The 12,804-nt window shown below is 55.7% G+C and overlaps 1 protein-coding gene across 2 annotated transcripts in view; it reads right to left on the reverse strand.

Annotated features, from left to right (window-relative positions):
* Positions 1-479: 479 nt before the first annotated feature.
* Positions 480-12,804, reverse strand: part of LRRC8A (leucine rich repeat containing 8 family, member A) — a 37,441-nt gene continuing 25,116 nt past the window's right edge. Inside the window, exons 3-4 of one of the 2 annotated variants that reach the window (XM_011987615.1) lie at positions 9,384-11,548; positions 480-1,494 (exon numbers count right to left, since the gene is read on the reverse strand). In XM_011987615.1, the coding sequence (XP_011843005.1) occupies positions 1,219-1,494; positions 9,384-11,540 (2,433 nt within the window). In that variant the 5' untranslated portion in view covers positions 11,541-11,548 and the 3' untranslated portion in view covers positions 480-1,218. The remainder of the gene's footprint in view (positions 1,495-9,383; positions 11,549-12,804) is intronic. The other variant, XM_011987605.1, reaches the window with a different exon arrangement.

Consider the following 12,804-nt stretch of genomic DNA (forward strand, 5'->3'; position numbering starts at 1 on the left):
CTGGGCACACCCATGCGGCAGGAGGTGGGGAAACAGAGTCTGGGCGAAGTGGCTCCTTTTGGCTCCTTAACACTGTGCGTGGAGAGGCCGGGCAGGCGTGAGGAGGAGAGGTGGGAATGGAGCACCGTTCATCCGGGGATTAGCCAACCCGAGTCTCCTCCCTCCTTGGCAGCTCCAGAACATTCCCTTTGGCCGAGAGCCACAGAAATGAGTGCCTGCCAAGACACATGGAGGAGAAAGAAAACAAGACACCAAAAAAACCAAAAAACAAACAAAAAAACCTCCCTGCCCCAGAAACAAATAGAACTCCTGGGCCAAGGTCACACCAGATCCGGAAGACACCCTGCACCCTGCGCCCAGGGAAACGAAACACAGTTCAACGTCTGGCTGCTTTGCTCAAGGGAAACTGCCACCCCACCCTGAGACTCCAACTCACTGGCCGTTAGTGTCTTCTTCTTCTTTTTTTTTTTTTTTAAGTGTTTTTTTTCTTTTTAATACCCAAACCATCCATTTTCAAAGCTTTTTTTTAAAAAAAGTTTCCTGATTAAAAACAAAAAACAAAAAACTAAAACTGCCACAAAAACTGAAGAGGCAAGCTCCAGGCCTGGCCTTTCCAGCTGGAGGCCTGCTCTCCCGTGGACCGCACCGCAGAGCCCAGCCCGGCACCGCTGGGTGACCGTCCCATGGCTGGTTCACCCCGGACCACTCTGCTCAAGTCTGGGTGGGCATTAAATGCCCGGCGGCATCACTAAATAAGGACAAGGGAAAAAGGCAGCCCACCCTTCCTTGAACACCTTCCATCTGGGCTGAACTTTCTTGGGAATGTATAAGTTACCTGGATGAAGGAGGTGGGAGATGGAAAAAAATAAATACCAAGAACTAAAGTGAGAGTCCCAGGACCTCTGGTGGCAGCTCAGCCCCTGGGGCAGAGCTGGCCTCCAGGTAGGAGACCCTGATTATCCAAATACTGCGCTCTTGAGACTTGCTCTCCTCGACAAGCGCTTGCCCTGGGGGGGCGTGAGTCTCAGAGGGAGAAAAGGGGCCAGCCCCGCAGATACTGTCCTCTCGCTCTGGCCCGACTCACAAGCGGCCCCAGGCTCCCGCCTGGCCACGACGCTGGCCTGGCTGTCCAGGAGTTCTGGGAGAAGCTGGGCCTGGCCCTCTGGGCCTGAGGACTGGCCGGTGGTCCCGCTGCTTGCTGTGCTGGGCCAGCCTCGCTCAGGCCTGCTCCTTGTCAGCCCTCCAGAGCCGCTCCTTCACCTCGGGCGGCAGCGTGTTGAACAGGTCCTCCTCCACCACCAAGCCGCTGCGCTTGAGCAGTGGGCACTCGCCTAGCTCCACGGGCAGGCACTCCAGCCGGTTGCCTCGCAGCTCAATCTGCGTCAGGTTGGTCAGCTCGCCCACCCTGGAGGGCAGTGACTGCAGCACGTTGTTGCCCAGGTGCAGGGCCCGTAGCTTCCGGCACTGGAAGAGCTCTGGAGGGAGCGTCTCGATCTGGAGGGAAAAGAGCAGGGGTGAGAGTGAGGTGGGTGTGGCTCGGACGGGGCCTCTGGGCTTCCCTTCCTTCTCTCCCCCAGATCTCAGCATCTTTTCTGATCCCCAGGCCCTTTGCACCAGCACAATCTGGGCCAAACTCTGGTCAACATGTGCCTGTGTGCCAGGTCTCAGCTCTTCCTCACTTCCTCTAGGAAGCCTTCCTCCAGCAGTTACTTCCTCCAGGAAGCCTTCCCTGATCTCCTGGGTCTCATGGCCCTTGTGTCCCCACTTGCAGTGCTTATCCTTCCATCTGTTACCCCCTAGATGTGGGCTCTAAGGATGAGACCTGCCTGCCTCAATCCCCACTGTCTTCCAGCACCTGGCCCTGGGAAGTATATCACATTGGCCAGCTGCTCCCACCTCCGTCCCAGGGCTCACCAGGAGCCAGGCTGTTGGTTCTGCCCAGCTTAAGAACAATTTACAAAAGCAAAACAGCATGCTGAGAAAATCCACCCCCTAGGCCGGGCGCCGGGGCTCAAGCCTGTAATCCCAGCACTTTGGGAGGCCGAGGGTGGGGAATCACAAGGTCAGAAGTTAAAAACCAGCCTGACCAACATGGTGAAACTCCGTCTCTACTAAAAACATAAAAATTACCCGGGTGTGGTAGTGTGTGCCTGTAATCCCAGCTAGTCAGGAGGCTGAGGCAGGAGAATCACCTGAACCCGGGAGGTGGAGGCTGCAGTGAGCCAAGATCACGCCACTGCACTCCAGTCTGAGTGGCAAAGTGAGACTCCATCTCAATAAAGAAAAAAGAAAGAAAGAAAGAAAGAAAATCTACCCCGTTAACTCTTTCTGAGAAGTTGGGAGAGTTCACTGATAGGGGCGAGAATCCCAGCTGTGTCACTGCCCCTTCCTGGGCCCCAGTTTCCTCATCTGTTAAGTGACAGGGTGGGCATGCGTACAGGGAGCCTCCTCCTGGCCATCTGGAGCCCGCTCCTTGCACTTTTACCAAACATGAACGCAGGAGTCCCCCCTTATCTACGGTTTTGCTGTCTGTGGTTGCAGTTGCCCCCGATCAACTGCAGTTCAAAAATATTAAATGGAAAATTCCATATTTTTTTGTTTTTGGAGAGACGAGGTCTCACTGTGTTGCCCAGGCTGGTCTCAAACTCCTGGGCTCAAGTGATCCTCTCACCTCAGCGTCCCAAAGTGCTAGGATTACAGGAGTGAGACACTGCACCCAGCCTAAATTTTGTAGGAGTCTTGGTCTATTGCCCAGGCTGGAGTGCAGTGGCGTGATCTCGGCTTACTGCAAGCTCCGCCTCCCGGGTTCAAGCGATTCTCCTGCCTCAGATTCCTGAGTAGCTGGGACTGCAGGCACCTGCCACCACGCCCGGCTAATTTTTGTATTTTTAGTAGAGACAGGGTTTCACCATGTTGCCCAGGCTGGTCTTGAACTCCTGGCCTCAAGTGATCTGTCTGCCTCCACCTCCCAAGGTGCTGAGATTACAGGTATGAGCCACTGCACCCAGCCAAAATTCTGTGTTTTAACTTGCATGTCACTCTGAGTAGCGTGATGAAATCCATCCTGTCCAGGATGTGAGTGGTCCCTTAGTCCAGTGCGCCCATGCTGCATCTGCTACCCACGTCAGTCATTCAGGAGCCACGTCTGTGATTAGATCGACTGTCATAGTCTCAGAGTGCTTTCAGGCAACCCTTACTTTACTTAATAATAGCGGCCCGGCATGGTGGCTCACGCCTGTAATCCAGGCACTTTGGGAGGCTGAGGCGGGCGGATCACAAGGTCAGGAGATCAGGACCATCCTGGCTAACATGGTAAGACCCCGTATCTACTAAAAATACAAAAACATTAGCCAGGCGTGGTGGCGGGCGCCTATAGTCCCAGCTACTTGGGAGGCGGAGGCAGGAGAATGGTGTGAACCTGGGAGGCAGAGCTTGCAGTGAGCCAAGATTGCACCACTGCACTCCAGCCTGGGTGACAGAGCGAGACTCAGTCTCAAAAAAAAAAAAAAAAAAGCTTCAAGGCCTGAGTGTACTATGCTTAATTTATAAATTAAACTTTATCATAGGTACGTGTCAATAGGAACAAACAGAACATATAGGGTTCTGCACTACCTGCAGTGCCAGGCATCCATGGGGGACCTTGGACCGCATTCCCTGAGGATATGGAGCAATTACTATTAACAGACGACACCCTTACACAGCTTAATGCGTGGCAGGCTCACTCTGAGCACTGATACTATTAACTTATTTAACCAGCAAACTACCTATAAATACTCTGTCAATACTCTTCCCATTTTATAGATGGGGTAACTAAGGCCCAAAGATGCTGACTTGTCCAGCGGTTTAGCTGGTAAGTGGTGGAGTCAGGAGTCAGGATTTGAACCTGGGTCAACAGCCCATGCTCTGGTGAACCATCCACACTGTTAGCGGAGCAAGGAGCAAACACGGGGCTGCAGTGGGTTTGTGTTGTGTCTCTTGGCAAACGGGAAGAGCCTCATGTATGCCAGTTTCTTCCCTGCCCTGCTGCGAGGAATCAGCTGGGGTCATGAGTTCTTACTACCTGTAAGTAAGGCCATGAGTTGAGCCTGCCTGTCCCGAGGCTGCCTCCTTCAGATGGGATGGGCAGGAGGGCAGAAGCCAGGAGCCCTGGGCCCTGATCCTAAGTAAGGATGATGGGGAGACTGCACAGCAGCCTTTCTGAGCTTGCTCTATCACCGCCCCCGTTTTCCTGCCAAGGAGACTGAGGCCCAGAGAGATGACATGCCACTCGTCTGAGGTTGCAGCCTCTCCGAAAGGGTCAGGAGAGAATGTACGTCTTACTTCCTCCCACTCAGAGCCCATCCTATATTCCCCTTCTGCCAAATACGGCACTCAGTTACAGGGTAACCCTGAAAGTCCCCTCCCTCTCTGGGCCTCAGTTTCCCCATTTGTAAAAGGCACAGGTTGGACTAGAAATGCCTCTGAGCTTGGACACTGTGGCTGAGGACCTTTTTGCAGACTTGGACCTCAACCTCATGGGCACTTGTTCTCTCCAGCCATTTTTGGAGGAGGACCCTTGTTCCTGGGGAGCAACTCGGCTTTTCCCGCAGGAAAATAAGCATGGTCAAGGCCTGGCCGAGTGCTTTTCCTTTTATTTTTTTTTTTGGGGGGGGATGGGGAACGGAGTCTCACTCTGTCACCCAGAGAGTGCGGTGGCGCAATCCTGACTTACTGTACTCTCCACCTCCCGGGTTCAAGTGATTCTCCTGCCTCAGCCTCCCAAGTAGCTGGGATTATAGCCTCACACCACCATGCCTGGCTAATTTTTGTATTGTTTGCAGAGATGGGGTTTCATTATTTTGGCCAGGCTGGTCTTGAACTCCTGACCTCAGGTGATCTGCCCGCCTTAGCCTCCCAAAGTGTTGGGATTACAGGCATGAGCCACCACACCCAGCCCAGGTACAGTGGGTACTTTCAAAGAGGCTCCTAACCTGGGTATCTGACACTGCCACCACTGTGCCCAAGGATCAGGAATGCATCTGGGGTTGGGTTTGAGGTCAGTAGGGGCTGAAGGTCAGAAAGCAGACAGGAAGTGGGCTCTGGAGTACCCAGGGGCCACAGCCTTCCCAGAAAGTCCCCACTCCCACCCCGTGATCTCCTCTGCCGACACACGCAGTGGTCAGGGACAGTGGGAAAGCTCTGGCCAGCAAGCGGCAGAGCTCTGGTCCACATGGAGTCTGGCTCTGGAGCCCCCTCCCTGAAAGGCCTCCTCCCAGGAACATGCCCTTCTCTGAGCCAGGGAGCCTTCTCCAGGCCCCACAGAGAAAAGGGGAGGTGCTCTCAGTTGCTCGGCTCCCACCACAGCCACACCCATCCTCTGGACCCATCCTTCTCCGCCAAGTGTCGAGTGTCGCCTGCCTGTGCCTTGGAGGCCTGAAGTTGGATCCCAATCCCCCAACTGCACCCTCTCCTACCTCTCCAGAGACTTCAGTGGGTTTCCATCAGCACTGAAAGGCCTCAACTCGACCTGATCTTTGAAAAGGACAACTCTCCCAGGAGCCTTCCAGGCCCTTCCATTGTCCTTGGCTCTCTGGCCTTCCCGACCAACCGCCGGAAAGCCACTGTCTCTCCTCACTCCGCCTCCACGACCCGGTTTCTGCCCCCGTCCACCCTTAACTCTCTGGCCAAAGTCAGCAGTTCCTAATCCAGCCGACTCCCCAGGCCCCATGTGCCCCACGCTCTGGCCTCACTCTCCTCTTCCGCGGACTCCTGTCCTTCTCCCTCTCTGCTCCCCACAGTGACCGCGTCGAGAACCCCTCTTCACCCACGAGCGTGGAAAGGGGGACTCCTTGGGCTTCAGGCAGATTCAGGATGGTCCCTTGGACATCCCAGGGCCCCAGACACCTGACATGAGACACACCTTGGCCTCTGAAAACTGGGCGTCCTCCAGTTTCAACAATCCATGCAAAAAACCTCGAGTCACTCAGACCACCCCCACCATCAACTCCCGTCCCTTCGGATTCTGCCTCCAGCATCTCCCAGATCCATCCATGTCTCTCCATCCCTACCTGCCTTGGCCATGCCAGGCCCCATGGCCTTACCTGATGGCTAATCGTGGTCTCTGAACAGCTCTCTTCCTCTCTCCCACCTCTCACTCACCCCACCCCACACACTACGGCAAGAGGAACCTCACGCTGCAAGTCGGCTCATTCCTTCACCCACTCAATCACTAGGAATTCGGTCAACATTTGCTTGAACAAAAGAGCTAGATCTTAGTCATCAGAGCCTATGGGCTGGCAAGGGACCAGCTGTTAAACAAATGAAGAGACAACTGAAACTGAGGTGTAGGACAGGACCCCCATGCCAGCCAATCCCCCACCCGCCGTGCACCGCGTAGCCCCACCGCTGCTCTCCAGGATGCCCACATTCCTGGGCAGCCCATCTCACTGCTCCTCCCAACCAGAGCCTCCTGGACTGTCCCTTTCCCCTCCACCTGGCTTCCTCCTCCTCGTCCTTCAAAGGCCTGTTCCTCTGTGTTCCCAGGAACCTGGTGCTCCAGCAGAGCACCTACGCACTGTGCTAACTGCCTCGTTACTTGGCCTTCTTCATCCCTGTGTCCCCAGTGCCTTGTTCCACAGCTGGATTCTATGAATGCTCAAAATACATTTGCACAAAGGCCAGGCGCAGTGGCTCATGCCTGTAATACCAGCACTTTGGGCGGCCAAGGTGGGAGGCTTTGAGGCCAGGAGTTTAAAACCAGCCTAGAAAACACAGTGAGACCCTGTCTCTACCAAAAAAAAAAAACCAATTTGTACAAATCAGTAAACAAGCGAACAAACGAACAAATCAGTAAACAAGCGAACAAACGAATACCTGTCTTGTCAAGGCTTTCATTAGCAGGAGTATAAATCTGCAAAAACAGCACCCAAGGGCCTGGTCAGGCCACGCCCACCCCTCCTGGTCACCACAGGCCAAGGTGGCTGAGAAGGAGCCGTCAAGCCCCAGTGAGGAAGAAGAGGGGCTCAGGCCTCCCACTCAGAATGAGGGGCCTGCCTGGGGTTGGCCCAAGTGAACTGTTTTCCCTATTAAGGCTCTGGTGTTCCAGGGGGTGGGGACAGGATGTGATTAAGCCGTGTGCTAAACAGGGTGTCCAGAGGGTCTCCTTCCTCTGGGACAGCATGCCTGCCGCCAGCTCCTTTCCTGAGGGGTGACCTCAGCCAGCAGGCACGACACTTAACAGGCAAGCTTGGTGGGAGGAGCTGGGGGTGGGGGACAGGATGGGGAGCCAGGCTGGAGGCTCGCACCCTCCCCCAACCAGGAGGACAGCCCCAGCACAGCACCTGGGACAGGGCAGGCATGGCAGGAGCTGTGAGGAAGTCCAAGCTTATCAAGGGCAGCACTGTGCTATGGGGGAGCCAGGGGGTCTCCCCCTCCACAGATTAAAGAAGGGCTGGGTTTGTTCTGTGCTTCTCAAATGTGGCTTCTCCCCAGGGGACTCCAATTTTCCTGTTCAGTGGGCCTGTCCCGAAACTGCAAGAGAAAACCCTGCCCTGGTCCACTCTCCCGCTGTGCTCAAGTCATAATATGGGATGGAGGGAGATAAGGACTTGTCAAAATCCCTGATACATGTGGGTTGCAAGTTGCTCTGCAGGAAGAGGGCCCTGGGGAAGAGCGGGGGAAGAAGGGAGGAAGGCTTTCAAGCCAGCAGGCATCTGGAGGGCCTGAAGCATCTAGTCTGAGTGATGCTGGAGAAGGTATGTCCTGTCCTGGGGCCCGGGAGGACAGACAGGGCATTCCAGGGGCCACCTCCCTCCGTGCCCAAGGATGCTATAGACAGCTCCCGTTGGAAGGACTCAGCAGGTTGGTAGGAGGAGGACAGGCGCGTCATGCCCGGCACAGGGTGAACACAGAGCAGGTGCCCATGAAACCAACAGGGGCTGCACCGTGAGGCTGCTGCATGGCAGATGCACCCAACAGTAACCACCGAACTAAGAAATGCGGCTCCAGGGCTCTTCATTTTTTTCTTTTTTTTTTTTGAGACTGGGTCTCACTCTGTTGCCCAGGCTAGAGCACAGAGGTACAGTCATAGCTCACTGCAGTCTCAAACTCCTAAGCTGAAGCGATCCTGCCTCAGCCTTCCACCTAGCTGGGACTACAGGCACATGCCACCATGCCTGGATCATTTCTGTATTTTTGGTAGAGATGGGGTTTCCCTATGTTGCCCTTATCTCGAACTCCTGAGCTCAAGTGACTGTCCCAGCTTGGCTCCCCTAAGTGCTCGGATTATAGGTGTGACCCACTGTGCCTGGTCAACTCCGGGTCTCCTCTTTAGCCTCTTGAACCTGGTGGCATCCCTAGTGAAGTTCACAGGGGCCCCGGCACAACAGCTGCTGCTGTGTCAAGGGCAGAAGTGGTGACTGACTTGGCTCTCCCTTCTGTCTCCCAGCCCCTGGCCTCAGGCTTCCTCCACCACATGTCTCACTATGGAAATCTCCACCTGGATGTGAGGCCCAGGAGGACCTGCAGGTCCCCAGAAGGGGTGGAAGAGGGACGTTCCCCACAATGGCAGTAGCTTTGTTTCCATTTCGGAGCCCAGACCACAGAGCCACAAGAGTACCCAGCCCTCCATCCACACTGCCTGCCTCCACCAAGGAGCCCTTGGATGGGGGCTTCCCCAGCCAGGTAAGAGACTGGCACCCACAGGCCACCAACAGTCTTGAAAGTATGTCAAAGGTGTGGCCTCCCAAACTCCCAGTGACAATGATTTGCACAATTTCCTTTTCAGAAAGACAGGCAGTGACAAGCTAGCCCCATCTAAGCCCAACTCTGCCTTTGACACCACCAAAAGCAGCAGAGAAAGGTGTGTGAGTGAAGTTGGGAGCTGCAGAGACCATCTGAGGCTTCCCCTCTGCCAGCACTGGCCAACCACACTGTGCTGGGTGGACCTGGATTGGCTCCTTGCCTCCAAATCCGACTGGGAACAAGTTGAGGAAGACATAAGCTCCAGGCTAAGTCTTGACTCCCACCACCCAGCTTTGCGAGAGAACCCCTGGGTTCGGACCTCCTGCCCACGCACATCCCTGCTGGAGGAACTCGGCTCAAGGTCACCTTGGGGGACAGATCTTGCCTGGCCATACAGTCTCTCCAGGCAGGAGAACTGCAACATTTTGGAGCAAAGACAGGCCCCAGGCCCAGAGATTCGGATTCAGCAGGCCTGGGATGGGGCCCCAGGAGTCTGTCTCTGGAACAGAGCTTCTATCCTGGGTGGTTCTGTAAACCCCCGGTGAGGACCACACTCAGGGGTATCCACGGTCCCAGGACACTGAGCCTGCTGAGTGCCCCACCACAGGCCCTGGCCAGGCCGCCCGCCAGCCCACACACAGAGCCGTGGCCGGGCCACTCACCCGGTTGGCTGTGATGGCCAGGTTCTGGAGGTTCTGCAGGAGGCCGATGTCAGCGGGGAGGAAGGTCAGGTTGTTGTGGCTGAGGTCCAGGTAGCGCAGCTTGCGGCAGTAGAAGAGCTGGGTGGGGATCTTCTCGATCTTGTTGCGGTTCAGGTAGAGGCGCTCCAGGTTGGTGAGGTTGCCGATCTGGATGGGGATGTAGGCGATGTGGTTGTACCACAGCTTAAGGCAGGTGAGGCGGTGCAGGTGCTGGAAGCTGATGATCTCCTCGATGGTCTTGAGGTTGTTGTCCTTGAGGTCAATCTCCTGCAGGTTGTGGAGGCTGAAGATGGAGTGGGGGATGCGCTCCAGGTCGCAGCGGATCAGCTCCAGCTCAGTCAGGTTCGCCATCTTCTTGAGGCTGTTGAGGACGATGAGCTTGGTGCCCTCGTTGTTGATGGACAGCTTCTGCAGGTGCACGCCCACATCTGTGACCACCTGCGGCAGCTTGCTTAGGTTGCTCTTCAGCCGCAGCACCTTGAGGCGTTTGAGCTCCCGCAGCCCATCAATGACGATGTAGCGGTTGTTCTCCGCACTCAGGTTGCCCGTCAGGTGCAGCTCCTCCAGCGTCTTCAGGCTGTAGATCCACAGCGGGATCTCCTTGATGTCAGTGAACTTGATGTGCAGCGCCCGCAGGTTCTCGCGCAGGAAGGCCAGCGCGGGCGCCTCGATCTTGGCCGCTGTGTGGTAGAGCCACAGCTCCTTGAGGCCTGTGAGCTGGGCAATGCTGGGCGGGATGGTCACGTCGGGGATCAGCTCCAGCTTCAGGACCTCTAGCTCCACCAGGTCAAACACGGTGTCAGGGATGCCACTGAGCATGAACAGGTGCAGCTCCAGCTTGTCCTGCGCGTTCTTGGTGAGCCGCTGCCGGAGCTTGTCCAGCGTCCACTCGTTGTTGAGGTTCAGCTGCCGCAGCTTGTTCTCGCTCACCTCCGACAGGAAGACGGCGAAGCGCTTGGAGTAGAGCGGGTCGTATTGGTCGATGAGGTGCAGCATGAAGGCGAAGTCGTTCTTGACGTCGGGGATGTCGCTGTAGCTGCTCTCCTCGCGGATCGACTCGAACGAGTACTTCTTGAGGGAGCGCCGTAGCATCCACCACAGTGTGTACATGCAGATGAGGCCGTAGAAGATGACTAGGCTGATGTAGAAGGACGCCAGGATCTTGAAGAGTGTGGCCAGGGGGTGGGCACAGCGGTAGGTGCGGTAGCCCGTCAGGCTCTCAATGTCCACGGTGCAGTCCACGTCGAACTTGATGTTGTGCACGTAGTAGACGGTGTAGCAGATGATGAGGATGAACTTGATCACCTTGATGATGGTCTGCCGCATGTAGAGGCGGTACACGATGTCCCCCTCCTCCACGTGGGTCCGGAACTTCTTCACCTTCTCAAACAGCGCCTTGGCCTGCTCCCCCTCCTTCTTGTCCAGCACGCCTGTCTCTGAGCGGTCCACAATACCCTGCTCGATCCGTGACTTGGTCCTCTGCAGCATGGGCACGGTGGCCTCCACGTCCTCACTGACGGTCGATGACTTCTTGTCCATGGAGCCATTCATCTTGCTGAAGGCCGGCTTGGGGTCGCTCTCCTCCACCACCGTCTCTGACAGAGCCCTTGTGGTCCAGGGTGAGTCGAAGCACTTCAGCAGGATAGACACAAAGTGCTCCAGCTTCGAGCTGGTGCGCGGGAATTTGAACCAGAAGTTGCTGCAGGCCAGGAAGATGAGCGTGTGCAGAAGCACCAGGTAGGGGAAGTACTTGGCGAACCAGTGCAGCCGGTTCTCATAGCACACGGCGTCCACGTAGTTGTACTGGTGCCGGTCCAGGTCATACTTGATGCCTGTGGGGCCCGTGTCAGGGGTCGGTAGAATGGTGGAGTTGGGGTAGGTGGCCTCCGGGCCAGGGGCTGCCCAGCCCCGGAACGAGTCATTGCAGGAGTCCTTGGTGACCCACTTACAAGGCAGGCAGATCATCTTGTCTTGAGTGACCTGCAGCGTCCCCCCGAAGACGGCGATCATCAGCATGACGATAGAGATGTAGTCCGTGAACACATCCCACCACGGCTTCAGGATCCGGTATGCTGGCTGCGTGTCCGCAAAGTAGCGGAGCTCTGTCACTGGAATCATGGTTCAACCTAAAAGGGACCCATAGGAGGGGGTTAGTGCAGGGTGGCCTGGCTTTCCTAGGACACAGGGGTCAGTGGAAGAAGACAATGAAAATTCTACCATTGTCCAAAATTCCACCTCAAATCTAGCTGGGAGCCAAAGCCTGCCCACTCCACAGGGCAGCCCACTTATCAGCCCTTCTGCAGAAAGCATGTGGCCACTTGGCTGGGAAACCACCCTGGGGGAGGCGGGCAGGCTCCCTATTTAACACACAGGAAGACTGAGCACAGCGAGATTAGACAGATCCCCAGTGCAGCCTCAGGGTTCTCTGCCCACTCCCTGCATTCCAGTAAGAGCATTTGGGAACTCCTTTCTAGAGTCCACCTATTTAATAAACAGACTGACCACAGGGACACACTTAAAACCCCCAGTTCACTGGGAACAAGCTGCTGTAAAGCTGCAGCAATGGGCTGGAGGGATTCCTGCAAAATATGAAGAAAGAATGCAACATGCAGAGGGGGTGCAACATGAACTCACTCCATAAAACAAAGAGCAAGGTTTAAAAATTCCACATGGTTCACGTCTGTAATCCCAGCACTTTGGGAGGCCGAGTCAGGCGGACCACCTGATGTCAGGAGTTCAAGACCAGCCTGGCCAATATGATGAAACCCTGTCTCTACTAAAAATAAAAAAATTAGCCTGGCCTACTGGCAGGTGCCCGTAATACCAGCTACTCGGGAGGCTGAGGCAGGAAAATCACTTGAACCCAGGAGGCACAGGTTGCAGTGAGCCAAGATTGTGCCATTGCACTCCAGCCTGGGCGAAAAGAGAGAAACTCCAACTCAACAACAACAACAACAAAATTCCGCATGGGGGCTGGCACGGTGGCTCATGCCTGTAATCCTAGCCTGTAATGCCAGCCCTTTGGGAGGACAAAGTGGGGGGATCGCTTGAGTCCAGGAGGTCGCCTGGGTGACAGAGGCCCTGCCTCAACAACAAATTCCACATGTGCGTATAGTTATGTGTGTACAAGATTCCGGGAGCACTCGGAAGACCAAAGGTCACACGGTGGGTCTTCATGACAGGCTCCTGGGGGAGCGGCCTCAAGACAGGGGATTAAGAATAAGGCTCTCGCCGGGCGCGGTGGCTCAAGCCTGTAATCCCAGCACTTTGGGAGGCTGAGACGGGCGGATCACGAGGTCAGGAGATGGAGACCATCCTGGCTAACATGGTGAAACCCCGTCTCTACTAAAAAGTACAAAAAACTAGCCGGGCGAGGTGGCAG

The sequence above is a fragment of the Mandrillus leucophaeus genome, unplaced genomic scaffold (genome assembly GCF_000951045.1).
Source record: "Mandrillus leucophaeus isolate KB7577 unplaced genomic scaffold, Mleu.le_1.0 Scaffold109, whole genome shotgun sequence".
Taxonomy (NCBI): Eukaryota; Metazoa; Chordata; class Mammalia; order Primates; family Cercopithecidae; genus Mandrillus; species Mandrillus leucophaeus.